The 19,319-nt window shown below is 46.1% G+C and overlaps 1 protein-coding gene across 13 annotated transcripts in view; it reads left to right on the top strand.

Annotated features, from left to right (window-relative positions):
• DOCK9 (dedicator of cytokinesis 9) overlaps nt 1-19,319 on the top strand; it is a 319,963-nt gene that overhangs the window by 235,144 nt on the left and 65,500 nt on the right. For 5 of the 13 annotated variants that reach the window (XM_054012624.1, XM_054012562.1, XM_054012607.1 and 2 more), the window contains exons 37-39: nt 814-861; nt 3,825-3,868; nt 16,878-16,993. In XM_054012624.1, the coding sequence (XP_053868599.1) occupies nt 814-861; nt 3,825-3,868; nt 16,878-16,993 (208 nt within the window). Of the gene's footprint in view, nt 1-813; nt 862-3,106; nt 3,244-3,824; nt 3,869-16,877; nt 16,994-19,319 lie in introns of all 13 variants that reach the window. The other 8 variants (XM_054012570.1, XM_054012629.1, XM_054012555.1 and 5 more) reach the window with 2 other exon arrangements.

The raw sequence follows: 19,319 nt of genomic DNA, 5'->3' as shown, positions 1-19,319 counted from the left end.
GCCAGATTAAAATGTCTGAAGGGCTGGATGCGGCCCCCGGGTCGCAGTTTACCCACCCCTGCCTTAGACTGTAAGCTCATTGGGGAAGGGACTGTAACTTTGCTTGTGTAGACACATCACCTCATACAATGGGGCCCTGCTTATGATAGGTACAACTAGACACTACTACCATATAAATACTAAATAATAAAGTTTATTTAGGATACCACGTTTTAGAAGCAGCAATTAATATAATTTTTTTTCTTTGGTTTTTGTTTTCAATCCTTGATGCTTCCCACTTGTCATTTTTAGAAATTCTAACTGGCACCAGCCAAGATATTAAGCTCTTTGCTTTGATTCCAGGTGAAAGGATCAGGGCATGCTCCATACCTCACTCTTGCCTCTGCCACCCCCTGCTGCTCTGTATGTACTGCAGAGTGCAAGGAATTGCTGCAACTCTGCACACTCACTTCATGGCACACTCAGTGCAGCGAGGTGGCTAACAGCAATGGGACATGCAGCTATCACCCTGTCAACCCCAGAGTCAGGAGAAGATTAACAAAGACAACCTGACCTAAGCCCAGGAGGTTCCGGTTGTTTTCTGACCTGACCTGAACCCAGCACCAGTAGTTGGGCCCCATCAGGTTCAGGTTAGGTTGTAGGGCTCTACTTTAACGGTGGGAACAATTAAAATGGATGTTTTTCCTGAAATTCCTGAGAAGAAAGAGCTTAGAGGGACTGACAAGCAGACATAATAGATAAATAGTTGCAGTAAACTTTTATTTAAACAGTTTGTAAATGTTGTTACAATGATTCCTAATATGTTCTCTGCAGAGTGTGCTTGCATCAGTTCCAGTACATGGGAAAACGATACATAGCCAGGTACTGTGTAGAATTTAAATTTATGGTGTTATGCTATGAGAGAATTAAAATAGTAGTATGTACAATATCCATTGAGTTCTTGTTTATTAAAAAGTTATTGTACAAGAATGGAGAAATTATTATGCAGTGATGCCTACCAATTTGAAGGTGAGTAATTGGATGCACCCCTTTTTGGGTGCTACCTGAAAATATTGTTGCTGTAAAAGAATATTAGAAATATATTTATACAAAAATATGCTTATAAGAAATTAATGTAATTGGTATTTACTTTTGAGGGGGATATATTTTTTGAAGAATAGGTTTATTTCTTAAAATAATGCTTATAAGGTAGCAAATATTGGTTTGTGATTACACATTTTGAATAATGACAAGCATTGAAACTGTCTTGGTTGAATCCTCTTGAAAGCACTACTACATAGTATTTTTACTAATTTAAATTATAATATTCATTTCAAAGAGTGAGGATAGATCTAAATGAGAGATGGCATAGATCTGTAATCACATTGATTATTGTAATGTGTCTTGTAAGCTGCCATTTTGCAATTTTTTTCTAACTGTTTGTTTTCTAGATTTAGATTTTTCAGTTCATAGAGTTGAGTTCTGGCAGCACATGCATGTGTGACACTCACACTGAAGCCTGTTAATCAGTGGGAAGTCAATGGGAGTTGAATGCATGTATCTGAGGTCTGAACTTGGCCCATAAACTGTACAGTATACGTCAGTATTTCTTCCACATTTGCATACATCTCATACAAATTATAGAGTACTTGTTCTTGTATTAAAGAAGTAAGTTAGTTAACCTAGTCTGTTCAGGCTTTCACACTGCCTCCACCACCATGGTGTTGGAGCTACTGTGATCTCATTAAGCTTGTGGGGTGAAATCGTGGCCATATTTAACTCAATGGGAATTTTGCCATTAACTTTAGTGGTGTTAGGATTTTACCAACATTGTTGGCATCTATATTTCCCAATGTCAGTAGCTAAATGCAGACTACTACATTAGCAGTTTGCATTGGAAATTGACATACCAAAGAGTTCAATCAGAATATACCGCAAATCACAATGACTTTAAACTGAACTTTTTCAAACTTAATGATATGGGAATTTGTTTCTTACAAAAAGAAAATAATAAACTTTCATCCTAATTTAAATATGAAATACTCATCCATCCTATTACATGAATGCTATCCTGGGGACTTAGGAGAAGATTGTCACTGTCTCTTTTTACCACCTCCACCCCCAAAAAATGTTTTACATACACGGAAAAAAAATCTGTGATAAAATGGATCTATAGCTGTTTCTCAATTTAGATTGTGTCTTTAGCTCTGATTATACTGCTTTTTGCTTTAACATACTTCAGAATCTCCAGTCTTTAAAATAACATTTTGACATAGCAGAGAAGACTGTTCTGTACTTCTGTCATATTGAATTATCACTTGATCTGTTCTGCATGTTAACAAACACCACACTATCACAATCATACGAGTCTCTGGTGGTCTGTGGGTTTATTGCAGTTCACAAACAAATATAGCCTTTACATCTGTAAAATTGATGTCACACCAAAGCATGTTGTATCACAGTAAATGCATGTACTGCACAGAATAACACCAAGTGAGAGAGAACTCTTAGTTAAGGGAACAGGGAGAGGTGTAATTCCAGCATTGGTTTTAATTTCTCATCAGCTCAGGTGGTGGTACACAATAGGAAGGTTGTACTGATTGCTAACACAAATCACTTTTCTGTTTTCTTCACTTGATTGCTGACAAGTTTTAACAAAGTGTATGGCTCTTCTCCCTTCCTGCCTGGGTAAGATACAGATGTTAGTGCCTAAATTAATTCCTGCTCTTATTGCATGTGGGCTTTCCTGTTTTACCACTCACCTCTTTCTAACTTTTCCCTAAAACTTACATAATCAAAAGAAATTAGTGAATTTTTCAGTTCTGACTGTTGTCAAAACATCATCTAAGATTAACATTGCTAAAAGCTTTGAAGTAAATTAAATATTTCAAGAGCTACAGTTTGTGTGCTTTTATTTTCACACGTTACGTTTTCTAATTATGAATTTGATGTGATGCTTTTTAAAAATGCCTATTTTTGTTTTAGCTAACATAAAACAACAAATAGGCTGCATTGCCATTCATTCGTTAGTACTTTTTGTGCTGTAGCTGCTTAACTAACTCTCCCTGTCTTGCTGCAGTTTGACATGTCTAACTTTTGCTTCTATCCCATTTCACCCATCTTGCAGGAACCAGGAGGGGTTGGGACCCATAGTTCATGATCGAAAATCTCAGACATTGCCTGTTTCCCGTAACAGAACAGGAATGATGCATGCCAGATTGCAGCAACTGAGCAGCCTGGATAACTCTCTCACTTTTAACCACAGTAAGTTCCATTACACCATAACAGTTGTCATCCTCATCCACTACCACAACACCAGAGGCAGGTCCCAGACCCACACCAGAGCACTTCATGGACTTTATTATTGTTCTAGATCAAACAATTAAGTGGAATTAGTTCACTGGTCTGTTTCCACTTTCTGGTAGAGCAATCAATACTAAGTGATGACGTAATGTGGAGCATGGTTAACTATAGTATTACATATTTTAAAGTGGTACCTTGAGAATTTCGTTATGAAATATTCTAAATCATTTAAATCTGGGATTGATTTAAATTACAAACTCTTAAATTTTGTGGTGCTCATTTGAAAAGGATTTATATCTTACTTTTGAACTATATCGGTTGATTTTATTAAAAGTTCTATTTTCACCCACTTGTGACCCATTATAAAAAGTATAGTCCACATGTTATAATATGCACTTAGTTGATCATGTCTCCATATTCTGACATCTCCTGATGAAAATATAAATTTTAGAATTTTCTATGAGGAATGTAAAGTCCATGATTTAGTTTGTGTGGATGTGAAAGATCTCCCAATAATGAAGTGACTTTTTCTGTGTTTTCAGTGTAAGAAAGATATCAAGTGTGCTTGGAATTTCTGTAGACAATGGTAAGACTTAACGAGGTTGAAGTCAGTTTGTGTAAGGCTGCTTTAATTGAAAACAATTTTGTATATTGTCTTTTTAAATATGCTGCTTTTAAATTTCAAATGATAAAAGATGCAGAATATTTTTGACATGTCATTTTTCAATTTCCTACAGTTTCAAGCACCAAAGAAATTGGTCAGCTAACCTAACAAAATACAGCATTGATTCATGCAATGTGTTGACTTGACAGAATTCCGTACAGTAAAACTATATAAACGATTCATGTTAACTATTGTGACAGACCCAGACCAGTGGGGTACAGGAGTCTGGTAGAGGGCAAATATACTGGTCACTGGATGAGTAGTTTTCTGTTCCCTGAGTGACCAGAGCAGGGGCTGCACTAGAGTAATCAGGAACCTGCTAGAACCAGTTAAGGCAGGCAGGCTAATTACGACATCTGGAGCCAATTAAGAAGAAGCTGCTAGAATCAATTAAGGCAGGCTAATCAGGGCACCTGGGTTTTAAAAGGAGCTGACTTCAGTTTGTGGTGTGAGTGTGAGGAGCTGGGAGCAAGAGGCGCAAGGAGCTGAGAGTGAGAGGGTGTGCTGCTGGAGGACTGAGGAGTACAAGCGTTATTAGACACCAGGAGGAAGGTCCTGTGGTGAGAATAAGGAAGGTGTTTGGAGGAGGCCATGGGGAAGTAGCCCAGGGAGTTGTAGCTGTCATGCAGCTGTTACAGGAGGCACTATAGACAGCTGCAGTCCACAGGGCCCTGGGCTGGAACCCGGAGTAGAGGGTGGGCCCGGGTTCCCCCCAAAACCTCCCAATTGACCTGGACTGTGGGTTCTTCCAGAGGCTGTTCCCCAACCCACGTTGTGAATCTCTGAGGCAAGAAAATCCGCCAATAAGCGCAGGACCCACCAAGATAGAGGAGGAACTTTGTCACACTGGTGTCGGGAGTGGGATATTGGTGTGCACAGCACGGCGGAAGAAGGAGGGTGATTTAAAAAAAAAAAAAAAAGGAGAGGGTTTATTTTTTTCACCACAATGGATGACGTAGTGCGGGCACTGATACAAGCTACGGCGGCCCAGCAGGAGGCTACCCGTGTCCAGGTAGCTGCCCAACAGGAGGCAGTGTGGCTGCAGCAAGAGACTAATCGCCTGCTGATTGACCAGGCTGCTCAAGACCGAGCTATGTTGCGGGAACTGGTAAACCAGGTAAAATCCCTTACAGAGCTGAATCGCGGCCATGATGGGACGGGGCTCATACGGGCCAGCCATTGGCTGCAGAAAATGACCCGGGAGGATGATGTAGAGGCATACCTTCTGGCCTTTGAGAGGACAGCCCTATGGGAGGCCTGGCCTCGAGATCAGTGGTCTGGCATCCTTGCCCCATTCCTGTGTGGGGAGGCCCAGAAGGCCTACCATGATCTGCCGGAAGAGGCTGCGGCAGACTACCCACAGCTGAAAGCAGAGATCCTGGCCAGATCTGGGGTAACAACAGCAGTGCGGGCCCAGCAGTATCACGGTTGGAGGTACCAGGAAGACAAAATCCCGCAGTCCCAATTGTACGACCTCATCCATCTCGCACGGAAGTGGTTGCAAACAGAGTCCCGGAGTCCGGAAGAGATACTAGCGGTTCTGGTCATCGACAGATACATGAGGAGACTACCACCAGACCTTCGTGCCTGGGTAAGCCAGAACGAACCCTCCACCTATGATGAGGTTGTCACCCTGGTAGAGAGGCGAAGGACAGCGAGGGAGGTGACCCGACCAGTTAAGGAAGAGGCACCCCGAGTTAAACTAGCAGCACCAAGCCCTAAAGTTTGACAGGAGGGCCCAGGTGGAAAAAAAGAGAGGCTGAAGGCCCATCAGAGGCCAAAGAGTCGGAGCACTGAGGGAGAAGAGGATCGTGATGTTAGACTGCCCAAACCAAGAGACCGGGGAACGCGTAGGGCTCCATACAGATGTTATGCCTGTGGGGAGTGGGGACACATAGCTGCACAGTGTCCCAATGCTGAGGAGCCTATGCAGTGTAACCTGGGGAACTGGACAGCTCCATGCTCCCTAATCCACCTTGTGGGGGTCTCACTAACCCCACATATGTATACCAGACCAGTGAAACTAAATGGAGTAGGGACCACGGCACTGGTTGATTCGGGGAGTGCTTTCACACTTATCTCAGGGAAGCTAGTGAAGCATAGTCAACTGCTGCAGGCTAAACGTACGGGGATAACATGTGTCCATGGGACAGTTAGTTACTACCCCACCATCCCAGTAAAACTCGAGATCCAAGGAAACACTACTGAGGTAGCAGCAGGTGTAGTCCCTAAACTCCCATACCCGGTGCTCATAGGGAGGGACTTTCCAGGTTTGGAAACTTACTCCCAGTAGTGGGATTGGAGAAAGATGAGGACCCTAAAATTGGTGAGGCATCCACAGCAGACTGTCAACCCCCAATCTTCTCTGAAATATCCCCAGATTTGTTCTCCACTCCCAGACAGGGTAGAAAGACAAAAAGGGAAAGAAGGGCAGCTAAGGCCTTGGGAACCCAAATACTGACCCAAAGCCAGAGGGTCGCTCTTGTAGGTAGGTGGACCTGCGCAGCTGAAAAGGAGGCCACGCAGGAGGGAGAAGCACCTGAGTCTGACCCCCACCCTAATGCTTCTGAACCAGTAGAGGCAACAGAGACTGGGCCCCTAGATCTTGGGCAGATTAGCCCCGGGAGAGGAAATTTTGGACGGGACCAGGCAGAAGACCCAAGATATGGCAACATTAGGAAGGAGGTGACTGAAATAGATGGGGTCCCCGTGGAAGGGAAAACCCAGGGACCAGGACCCTACATAAGAAGGATCTCTTATACCGGGTTGCACCAGTACAGGGGCAGAAGGTACAGCAGATCCTAGTACCTCAAAAACACCAGAACGCTGTATTAAGTCTTGCTTATAGTCATCTTTTTGGGGGGCATTTGGGGGTAGAGAAGATCCTGGCACAAGTCCTACAACGGTTCTTCTGGCCAGGAGTACATGAAGAAGTGCGGAGGTACTGTGCCTCCTGCCCAGAGTATCAGCTGCACAGTCCCCGTACCCACTTGAGGGCACCTTTAGTACCCCTTCCCATTATAGCGGTCCCCTTCAAGCGAATAGCCATGGGCCTAGTGGGACCCCTGGAGAAGACGGCTCGGGGCCACCAATATATACTTGTTGTTTTGGACTATGCTACTCGCTACCCAGAAGCCGTCCCCCTGCGGAACATGGCCTCTAAAACTATAGCCAAAGAGCTGGTGGGGATCTTTGCCCAAATGGGGCTACCGAAGGAGATATTAACCGACCAAGGAACCCCATTTATGTTGAAGCTAATGAAGGACCTCTGTACACTGCTCCATATACATACCCTGAGAACCTCGGTCTACCATCCGCAGACTGATGGGTTGGTAGAAAGTTTTAACCGAACCCTCAAGGCTATGATAAGGAAGGTGGTAAGTCGGGACGGGAAGGATTGGGACACCCTACTACCCTATCTTATGTTCGCTATCCGGGAGGTACCTCAGGCCTCAACTGGGCTTTCCCCCTTCGAGTTATTATACGGGCGTCACCCCCGTGGCATAATAGATATCGCCAAAGAGATCTGGGAAGAGGAACCCAATGAGCGGAGAAATATAATAGAGCATGTAATGCAGATGCGAGACCGGATAGCCCGGGTTACCCCTATTGTACGGGAACATTTGGAGAAGGCACAGGAGGCCCAGTGAACCCATTACAATCGCCAGGCAAAAATGCGACAGTTCCAACCAGGGGATCGGGTTATGGTGTTGGTACCCATAGCAGAAAGCAAGCTTCTGGCCCAATGGCAGGGGCCCTATGAGGTGGTTGAACCCCTGGGGGAAGTAACCTACAAGGTGCGGCAGCCAGGACACAGAAAACGAGAACAGATTTATCACGTTAACCTTCTGAAACCCTGGCATGCACAAGAGGTATGCACAACAGTCCAAAAAGACCTAACCCAGGAAAACAGGCCTTCCAAACAGGTGAGAGTGTCTCCCGATTTAACACCAGACCAGAAGAATGAGGTGTCTGAGATGATCTTCCGGAACCAAGATGTGCTCTCGACAAAACTGGGTCGAACAACCGAGACCTATCACCACATCGTCACAAACCCTGGGGCCAGAGTAACAATGAGGCCCTATCGGGTGCCAGCGGCAAAAAGGGAGGAAATAAAAGCAGAAGTGTAAAAAATGCTGGAGTTGGGGATCATCGAAGAATCCCACAGTCAGTGGTCCAGCCCAGTCGTGCTGGTGCCCAAACCTGATGGCACCACAAGATTTTGCAACAACTTCTGGCGACTAAACGAAGTATCCCGGTTCGACGCGTACCCCATACCTCACATAGATGAGCTAATGGACCGTCTGGGTAATGCCCGGTACTTGACTACCATAGACTTGACAAAGGGGTACTGGCAGATTCCCCTTGTAGAAGACGCAAAGGAAAAGACTGCGTTCTCTACACCAGAGGGTCTTTTTCAATATACTGTCCTCCCTTTTGGACTACATGGGGCCCCAGCTACCTTCCAGCGCCTCATGGACAAGCTATTACGCCCGCATAACAGTTATGCTGCTGCCTACTTGGACGATGTGGTCATTCATACCCCAGACTGGGAAACCCACCTGGAGAAGGTGGAGGCAGTCCTCGATACCTTCAGGCGAGCTGGCCTTACAGCAAACCCTGCCAAGTGCGCTGTAGGGTTTACAGAGGCCAAATATCTTGGCTACATTGTGGGAAAAGGTCTGGTAAAACCCCTAGTGAACAAGTTAGAGGCCATCCAAACTTGGCCCCGACCAAGTCGCAAGAAACAAGTCCGGGTGTTCCTAGGTGCAGTATTACCGACGATTTATCCCCCACTTTGCCACAAGGGCAAGCCCCCTGACAGACCTAGTGAAAGCCCGTGGACCTGATCTGGTGAGATGGTTTGACGCAGCAGAGGAAGCATTCACAGACCTACGGACTGCCCTCTGCACTAAGCCCGTACCGATAGCCCCTGATTTCACCAAGGAGTTTATCCTGCAGACAGATGCGTCGGAAGTAGGGTTGGGGGCCGTTCTATCACAGTTGGTCGGGGAGGAGGAACACCCAATTCTATACCTCAGTCGGAAACTCCTTCCAAGGGAACAAAAATATGCAGTGGTGGAGAGAGAATGCCTCGCTGTAAAATGGGCCAGGGAAACATTGCGCTACTACCTGCTCGGGTGCAGATTTGTCCTCGTGACCGACCATGCCCCTCTTCAATGGATGCAGCAGAACAAGGAGAAGAACACAAGGGTGACCAGATGGTTCTTATCCCTTCAACCTTTACAGTTCCCTGTGCAACACAGAGCAGGGAGCCGTCATGGCAACGCCGATGGCTTGTCACGTGTGCACTGTCTGGCGTCCCAAGCTCCCCAACCCCTTGGCGTTGAGCAGGGGGGAGGGATATGTGACAGACCCAGACCAGTGGGGTACAGGAGTCTGATAGAGGGCAAATATACTGGTCATTGGATGAGTAGTTTTCTGTTCCCTCAGTGACCAAAGCAGGGGCTGCACTAGCTGCAATAGAAGAGATTTATTAACAAGAGATAAGAAAAATTTGAAAGCTCGACAAGTCGTTGTCTATATATATTCCTCTCTTGGTACACGTGTCCCGAGCACCAGAGATTGGAATCTTTTGAACAGCGTGCCCATTGGCCCATACCTGAGCCCTGTTTGCCTCCCAAGGGCATAAAAGGGGTGGAGTGAGGCCAATCATCGCCACTCCTTCTAACCACAGCCTAGTCTGAGAAAGAGAATAATTAGCAGTGTCCTTACTTTAGTTATTTTTTTCCATTGTAAATTTTGTCTCTAGTCAGTATTGGTAGTAGGATTTAATTTAGGATGAGTTTTGTAGGTTAGATTTCATTTGGGTAACTTCTATATATTTTTCACTGTTGCCCGGTACTGGCTCTTCAGTCTTCATGACTAACCAGAAATTTCTTCAGCCGTATCATTTAATGATGGCCATAGTAAACGTTTGTATAGGCATAGAACATATTACTAGCAAATATTCTATTTGTTGCTTGTTTTAAAACAAACTCAAAGAGAAAGAGAGGCGAGGCTGAAACTGTTCCTTGTTATACAAATCTGACAACAATCTGAGATCCAGGTTCTCTAGATTGGTCTCCTTTGGAACAATCTTTTTCCTCTAAAAGTTCACCAGAAGGTTCTCTGAATATGGTGCTTGCCTCTTCTGTTCCTTCAGCAGATTCTCCTGTTCTGAAATCATCTGACTGGACTCATTCTGACGGGCACCCAGGACTGAGTCTCACCTTTTTACCCCCTCTATATCTAGCGAGAGGGAGACTTGCTTGTGGTTAACTGGGTGTCAGCTCCCTGACACCTTCAGTCTTTTAGCCACCCAAACAATCTCTGGGCTACGCTAGCCCTTACTTTGCCATGAAAGTTATCCCAGTCCCTGAGCCCCTTCAAAGCATTCCCCTGTAATGTCCAGCCCCTGATCCACTGAACATTCACAGAAATACCAGGTCTGCTGTACGCACCAGTTTGGTTGATTCAACTCTGGATCAATTCTTTATATAATACCATAGCACTGAGATATATTTATAGTGGAAACAATCATATGTTTCTTATCAAAGATCAAGATTTAAGAGGTAGTGAGTTAGGATAATGGAAACAGAAGGGTTACATATAAAATAAAATCATAACACGGTTCCTAGAGACTAAACTTAGGCTAACTTCCAATCTAAATAAGTTTCTCACCCAAATGTCCTTTCCAGCGTTTCAAACAACCATGGTTGAGATCCCCTTTTCATGAGTGTAATTGCACTGCTGGATTTACTTACCAGCTCTGCGTTGTGCCCAGCGCTTCCCGCCTCAGCAGGCCTCAGAAGTGACACACCCGCTGTACGCCAGACCGGGGGAGCGGGAGACGGAGACACGTGCGCTTCTGGCTGTTTAGGCGGTTGGAGCGCAGCACTATGAGGTGCCCCCCCCACCCGGGCAGGGGGAGAACCCAGGGCTGGTGCAAGGATACTTTGCACCCTAGGCGAAACTTCCACCTTGCGCCGCCCCCTCCCCCGCCCCCCCCCCCCGCACATCAGATCATTGAGGGGCAAATCCCAACGACCCTTTATAGACCCCAGGGGCCAGCCATGCCCAGGGGCTGGTCCCCAGACCAGGTTCCCCACCCCCTGAACTCCCCTAGAGGGTGCACAGTCCTCCCGCGAGCCCTCCTCACCCCGCCCTGAGTCCACTCACTGGCTTTGCCGGGCTTGGGCCGCTGCAGCAGCACTCAGCAGGGAGGAGCCGCCTTCCAGAGGCACCAGAGACCCAGAGCGTCCCACTTGCGGCAGTGGCGAGCCCTAGCCATGGAGGAGCTGGCACGGTGCAGGGAGACAGCAGCCCTGCAAAGGTGGCGGCGTGGCTAGCGGAGAGCAGCCATGCCTCCTGCCCAGGCTGCGGCCCGGCGCGCCTTCCCCTTCCCCCCCCCCCCGGGGCTTCTGCAAGCTGCAGCGGATGCATGCGGGCGCTGTCCCACCATGCGCCCCCCAGCTGCCCCCTTGCCACGCTCAGGCTCTGCGGTTCCCGGGAGTGTGAGCCACCACCGCCGCTGCCTCTCCCGGAGCAGGCTCAGGGCCGCACGCCCCGGTGGCTCACATGCCCGGGAGCCGCAAAGCCCGAGCGTGGCGAGGGGAGAGCCGGGGGCTGCACAGGGGCCGCTGACCCCATGCATCTGCTGCAGCCTGCAGGAACCCCCAGGAGGGACGGCACATCAGGCTGCAGCCTGGGCAGGAGCCGAGGCTGCTCTCCGCTAGCAGTGCTGCCGCCTTTGTAGGGCTGCTGCCCCCCTGTGCCGCACTGGCTCCACCATGGCTGGGGCTCGCTGCCCCTGCAAGCCGAAGCTCTGGCTCCAGAAGGCGGCTCCTCCTTGCTGAGCCACCACTTTTTTAGGGTTATCATATTTCAACAATCAAAAAAGAGGACGGAAAGAGAGCCCCACCCTAGCCCCGCTCTCATCTACTCCCTCCCACTTCCCACCCCCCTCAGAACCTCCAATCCCCTCCCCCCCCACTCCTTGTCCCCTGATTCCCCCTCCTGAGACTCCCCCACCCTAACTGCCCCCCTAGGACCTTACCCCTTACCTGTCCCAACCCTTATCCACACCCCTGCCCCCAGACAGACCCCCGGGACTCCCACGCCCCCTCCAACCACTCCCCCCCCGACAGCCCCCTCCAGAACTCCCAAAACATACAACCCTCCCCCTGTCCCCTGACAGCCCCTCTAGAACTCCCGACCCATCCGACCCTCCCCCCACCCCCTGACTGCCCCCCGGGACTCCCCTTACCACCATGCCGCTCCAGCCGCTGGCTCCATGTGGAGCGAAACCAAACAAGCTGCTGAGCACCCTACCCCTCCCCCGCGGAGTTCTGCGACGCGATGCTGAAGCAGGGGGAGGGGGGAAGCAGGGGAGGGACTCTGCCTGCTGGAGGCCAGTGGGAGCAGCTATATCATGCCCAGGCGCCCAATCAGCCATGCTGCACTCTGCGTGAGGGGAAGGGAGAGGAGGGAGGAAAAATCCCAGACGGTTGCACCAGCCCTAGGCGAACCCGACAGCCCCACCCGGCCGCTTGCCCACGGGCCACACAGTGAGCCCATGCGGGTCGCATGTTGTGCAGGCCTGTGCTAAACTAAAATGTTAATATAAAGAAATTTCATAAATTTTGGGAGCCTAAGGTTGGTACAGCAGTAGCTCCACCAGTGAAAGGCATAGTCACAACTTCAGAAGGGGACTTCTTTCCAAGACCACATAGAATATAAGAGTGATGACACATTGCACAGCAATTTCAAAGCCTCAACTTGCAACTGTTCAGACAAAAAAATTTTCATATATTTAGTAAAAAGTCTACTTTGTGGTAAACAAGTGGTTCATCTTCTGGCGATGTGATTCTTGTTTGGAGTGAGACATCTTGGGTCCTGTCTTCGTCAACTTCCTTGATGTAATATGTGACGAGCAATGGATTCCAACTTGGTGGCTACAAGGATGTCATGTTACATCCACGAATAGTCATCAGTCATCCCAAACATATCTTGTGCATCCAAACTTACAGGTGAGGAGTTATTGGGGGAAACATTAGGGAAATTAGTAGCTGAGACTGCAGAGAGTCCTCTGCTCTCTGTCCAAGCCAGCAAAGAAATCTATTAGGTGTTGGCAGCACCCAATGGTATCCAAGAAGGGACTGTTAACTTGGCAGGGAGAAACATTTGGAGCAGAAGCTTCCAAGGAGACCTAGATGAATTTTACTACAAACCAACAAACTATTTAGTATGACAAAGACTCTTCCTCCTTATCCACCTTCTTTACCAGACCCTTAACTAGTTGACTGTAGTCACAGCAAGGCATAGCTCACAAGCCACAACATGCAGTGCCACAATCCAGACACTGGATCACTTTCGAGGGCATGGTTTCACAATAACACCAGGAAAAGCTCTCTGGTTCTGTTAACAAACGTAATTCATCTGGGATTGGAAATAGACACTTTGGTGATCGAGAGCTACCCATCACTAGACAGATTCCAGAAGAACCAGGATTTGATATCCATGCTGGACAAATGCATGAGACCAACCATGGCTCAGTGTCTCTAGCCATTAGGCCTACATGGGTCTCCCCATGGGCAAGGTCTTCTATCAGGCATCTCCAAGCCTTTCTTCTGAAAGTATGGGACCATTCCCTGGAGTGAATGCAAGACCAGGTACTTGTTTCCAGCCAGGTGCTGGATCCCCTAAGATGATGGACAGTCCTAGAGAATGTCCGCAGGGGTCTTTCCATATTCTTTCCGGTCCAGCAGGTTCTCACAATAGACACCATTCTGAAAGGATAGGGATCACTTCTGGGATCCAGAACAATGTAGGATATCTGAAGCTCTGGGGAAAGGAACCACAGCATTAAGCCTTTGGAGCTCACAGCTGTCAAACTACCTCTACTGAATGCCAGGTCTTCCTAGAGGGCAATCACATCTTGATCCACCCAGACAGCCATGGTTGCATACATAAACGATCAAGGGGGAAGTAGGAGTGTAGCTCTGTGTGCTGAAGTGATGGAGACAATAGAATGGGCAGACAAGACTCTCCCTTCCCGAAAAGTGATACATACAAAAGGAGAGCTGAACATAAAGACAGACTGGCTCAGAAGATGCAAAGTCGACTAAACCAGGAAGTCTTCACTCTGATCTCGCAAATGTTTGGGCTCCTTTCTGACCTCTTCTGATAGAACTGAAGCTAGAACAATTGTTGCAGCTTCTGAAGAGACCAGACATCTTTTTTCCCAGACCTGTTCCTCCACACAGACCTACATCATCTTCAACTAACAGCCTGGCTATTGTTAGAATTAGCCTCACTCAGCCTACCTTCCAAAGGGATCAGAACTTTGCTCTCATCCAAGAGAATTTCCACACTAAAAAATCTACTCCATGTGGACCAACTTCAGTTCATGGTTCCAAGAGCATAATGCAGATCCAAGGGATCCTGGGGATTCTGGCCCCCCTGGACTTCCTTCAGGAAGGTGCGAATAAGGGCTAGCACCTAGCTAGCCAGATATCAGCTTTAAGTAGTGTGGTACTCACATGATCCTCAGATTCCTTGGCAGAACCATCAGGTATCCAGATTTCTCGGAGCAATCAGACTGACCAGACCAGCAGTCAGACCAATTTTCCCTAAGTGGAACCTACAACTGGTATATGAAAGCCATAACCACCCATCTCTTTGAGACTCTGACTTCCTTCAGTCCACCTATGGCCATAGCACCTGATGAAGAAGCAGTGACACACTACAAGTCAGAAGAGCACTCAAGACTTACATCAAGAGTGCAGAATTCACAATCTCCCTCTTCATTTCCTTTCATCCTGAGGTGCCAAAGGCTTTAGTGTATCCAAACTTCCTCTTACTAGATTAATCAGACTGTGCGTTGCTGAGGTGTACAAGCTATCTGGCACACTCTACAAGATCCATGGCAATCTCATGGGCTGAAAGAGCGAGTGCTTCCAGTGCACAGAACTGCAGAGTAGCCACATTTTCATTAACTGATGCCTCTATCAGACACTATAAGGTAGACTTTCTGTCTCTGCAGAGGCCTCCTTTGGCAGGCAGGTACTGCAGGCAGTGGTCCAAACATAACCTGGCCATTTGAGCAGTTCCAAAAAGGGTGGTTGGGGGGGGGGGTGAGTGTCTCCCCTGTTTTTTTGTTCACTTTTCTATCGCTTCCTTCTATTCATGACTTGCTACTTCCCATACATATCAGAATTGTGGAAGATGCTGGGTTGCAGAATGGAGAATTTCTTACCTGATAATTTCCTTTTTGCTAACAGCATCTCCCACAGTTCTACGCACCTTGGATGGCTTCACAGCCAAGGATCAGCATTTTATTTGGATAGTTACCATGTAGGCAGTGTCCTATTGTCCATAGTTAATTAGTTATCCCAGAAATTGTTACTAATCATTTTCCAAGAGTTTTTCACAGTTTTGGAATTAATCAGCTGGCAATCAGGAGAAAGGGGCATGGCTGGCACAGTTTTGAACCACCTCCAGAAACTTCAGACCGGAGGGGAATAGCCCAGAATTGTGGGAGATGCTGAAGCAGAAAGGAAATATAGCATCTTGTTCTCGGGAGGAGATCAGAGTCTTAGGTCTCTGTCCGATGCCTTCTTAATATCACGGTCCCACAGCCAGTTTATCTTTGACAAATTTTAAAATCTGGTTACTGTGTAGCCCCATAATTGAGGTTGTTGAGTTTTGGACATAAAATTGAAATTCAACTTCTTTATGTCTGCAGAATGTAATATATCTTTCTTAAAATTACAGCACTTTCTCTGAATCCAAAATAAATTTTGAGGGCAGGTGGAAAGACAAACAAGTGTATACTCTGCTTTCTGCTGCTTTCATGATGCAAAGCATCTGTAAATTTACTTTAACAGGTCAGTATGCTCTGGCTTCTTTGTGCTGCTCCATATTGGCTAAAAGCAGCCAGAACATGCATGTGAATCTGACCCAGAAAGTTAGAACGAGTGGGAGACCCAAAGAACCATAAGTCTGCCCTACAGTGACACCAGTGGGTGAAAAGGTTGGAATCTAATGTTCCTTTTAAAAGTCGGTTAATCTGAGAGACAAGCATTAAATTGTGTTTATCATAAGGATAAGTTTATGTCACAGTAACCGTGAAATTTTGCCACACATTAACAGTTAGTTAGTTTTTGTTAATCTAGTCCTATTTCAAAGCGGACTAGAACAAAGTGAACTAACAAACTGCTATTGTGTAGCAGCTGGGCCACAAGGTTATCCTGACCATAGCGTGAAATTATTTATTTTTTCCACAGTTATTCATAATTTTACCATGAAAAAATCATATCCAGAATCATAAATATATGGTTATTGCATGGTGTCACTACCGGGAACAGTAAGGATTATTTGGGTGCACTGTTGTGCATTTTGATGCTTCAACATGTTTGTATTTCTTTTACATTTAACCTTAACTCTGAGTTTTCAGGATTTATAATGCTTGGGTTTGAGATAATTGCAATATCCTTAATTTTACCCTAAATTACTGGTATTTGTTCTCAACCTTAATTCTATCTATCCATGTACTTTTTGGTTTTGAATATAATATAGTATTACCAGTTAAGTCCATTATTTTAAATATGTTTAATTCTGCTATTTTAAGACTTTACCTTTGCACTTCAATGTGTGATTATCTTAATTAAATTATTTGAATACCAAATATTGAACATGCATATAATTGTCCTGTGGTTGGAAAAATGTGAAAAAAACTATGTATAAAATATTACTCAACTGTTTAATGTAAACCTCTTTCAAAGTCCTTATTTTTCTTAAACTTCCTCTAATGCAGAAAGTCTCTTATAATTTTTGGCTACATAATTTAGCAGCATTAGTTTTAAAATATTTGTGTTTAATTATGAATCCTAAATATAAAGCAACACTTCATTTGAAATTTCTACAGGCTATGGCCATTCAGATGCAGATGTTCTTCACCAGTCCTTACTTGAAGCAAACATTGCCACTGAAGTTTGCCTTACCACTCTGGATACTTTATCTTTATTCACAATGGCATTTAAGGTTTGTCTTTAACACAGTTTTGATAGATTATTTGATTTTTGGCATTTTAAATAATTATTCTCTAGAAAATTACTAAAAAAGGAGTTCATATTGACCTATACTACTAACAACATCTGTATTAAAACTGCACAAAGCAGGTAATTCATAATCATGCCATTCAATAGCTAATAACCTTTACTGTTAAAAGTATAATAAAGTCTCATTTGCTAGTATTAACAGTATGCTTTGAACTCAACCAGTTGTCATTCAATCCTGCAGTTTCTCTAGTAACTTCCACTGAAGTCAGCATGAGTTTTGCCTGATGGACTATAGAACTGGACCTTAAATGTTTTAAATTCAAAAATAGAAAATTGCTAGTAAACAGATCAGTTTAAATGATGCATGTTCTTAGTTTAGTTTTACACCCTCTGAGGGCAAGAGTAAGCAGGGTAGAGTGAGCAAGACCTCTTCTTGGTCAGCACCATTCGATAGGATCCTTTTCTTCCTCCCCCACCTTTTCCCTCTCCAAACCCATTACAGAAAGCCCACTGTCTAGTTAGCCTTTTGACATAGCTGTCCTTTAAGGGCTTTATGGGACTGATAAAGAAACACTGCAGTAAAAAGCAACAGAGGGTCCTGTGGCACCTTTGAGACTAACAAAAGTATTGGGAGCATAAGCTTTTGTGGGTAAGAACCTCACTTCTTCAGATGCAAGTAATGGAAATCTTTAGAGGCAGGTATAAATCAGTGTGGAGATAACGAGGTTAGTTCAATCAGGGAGGGTGAGGTGCTCTGCTAGCAGTTGAGGTGTGAACACCAAGGGAGGAGAAACTGCTTCTGTAGTTGGATAGCCATTCACAGTCTTTGTTTAATCCTGATCTGATGGTGTCAAATTTGCAAATGAACTGGAGCTCAGCAGTTTCTCTTTGGAGTCTGGTCCTGAAGTTTTTTTGCTGTAAGATGACTACCTTTACATCTGCTATTGTGTGGCCAGGGAGGTTGAAGTGTTCTCCTACAGGTTTTTGTATATTGCCATTCCTGATATCTGACTTGTGTCCATTTATCCTCTTGCGTAGTGACTGTCCAGTTTGGCCAATGTACGTAGCAGAGGGGCATTGCTGGCATATGATGGCATATATAACATTGGTGGACGTGCAGGTGAATGAGCCGGTGATGTTGTAGCTGATCTGGTTAGGTCCTGTGATGGTGTTGCTGGTGTAGATATGTGGGCAGAGTTGGCATCGAGGTTTGTTGCATGGGTTGGTTCCTGAGTTAGAGTTGTTATGGTGCGGTGCGTGGTTGCTGGTGAGAATATGCTTAAGGTTGGCAGGTTGTCTGTGGGCGAGGACTGGCCTGCCTCCCAAGGTCTGTGAAAGTGAGGGATCATTGTCCAGGATGGGTTGTAGATCACTGATGATGCGTTGGAGAGGTTTAAGCTGAGGACTGTAGGTAATGGCCAGTGGAGTTCTGTTGGTTTCTCTTCTGGGCCTGTCTTGTAGCAGGAGGCTTTTGGGTACACGTCTGGCTCTGTTGATTTGTTTCTTTATTGTGGTGTCACGGAGATAGCTGGGAGTGCTGGTGGCGTAGGGTCTGAGTAGGGAGTCCACATATCCAGACAGATTTCCTAAGAAAAATACAATGCATTGGTGACCTCCCAGAAAACACCATCCTAGCCACCATGGATGTAGAGGCTCTCTACACAAACATCCCACATACAGATGGAATACAAGCTGTCAGGAACAGTATCCCTGATGATGACACAGCACAACTTATTGCTGAGCTCTGTGACTTTATCCTCACGCACAATTATTTCAAATTTGGTGACAATATATACCTCCAGACCAGTGGCACCGCTATGGGCACCCGCATGGCCCCACAATATGCCAACATTTGTATGGCTGACCTGGAACAACGCTTCCTCAGCTCTCGTCCACTCATGCCCCTTCTCTACCTACGCTATATTGATGACATCTTCATCATCTGGACCCATGGGAAGGAGACCCTGGAAGAATTCCACCATGATTTCAACAGCTTCCACCCCACCATCAACCTCAGCCTGGACCAATCTACACGGGAGGTCCACTTCCTAGACACCACCGTAGAAATAAGCGATGGCCACATTAACACCACCCTATACCGAAAACCCACTGACCGCTACGCCTACCTTCATGCCTCCAGCTTCCACCCCGGTCACACCACACGATCCATCGTCTACAGCCAAGCACTGAGGTACAATTGCATCTGCTCCAACCCCTCAGACAGAGACCAACACCTACAAGATCTCCACCAAGCATTCTCAAAACTACGATACCCACACAAGGAAATAAAGAAACAAATCAACAGAGCC

This window comes from Malaclemys terrapin, chromosome 1 (assembly GCF_027887155.1).
Source record: "Malaclemys terrapin pileata isolate rMalTer1 chromosome 1, rMalTer1.hap1, whole genome shotgun sequence".
Classification (NCBI taxonomy): domain Eukaryota; kingdom Metazoa; phylum Chordata; order Testudines; family Emydidae; genus Malaclemys; species Malaclemys terrapin.
This window is presented reverse-complemented; position numbering and strand designations above follow the sequence as displayed.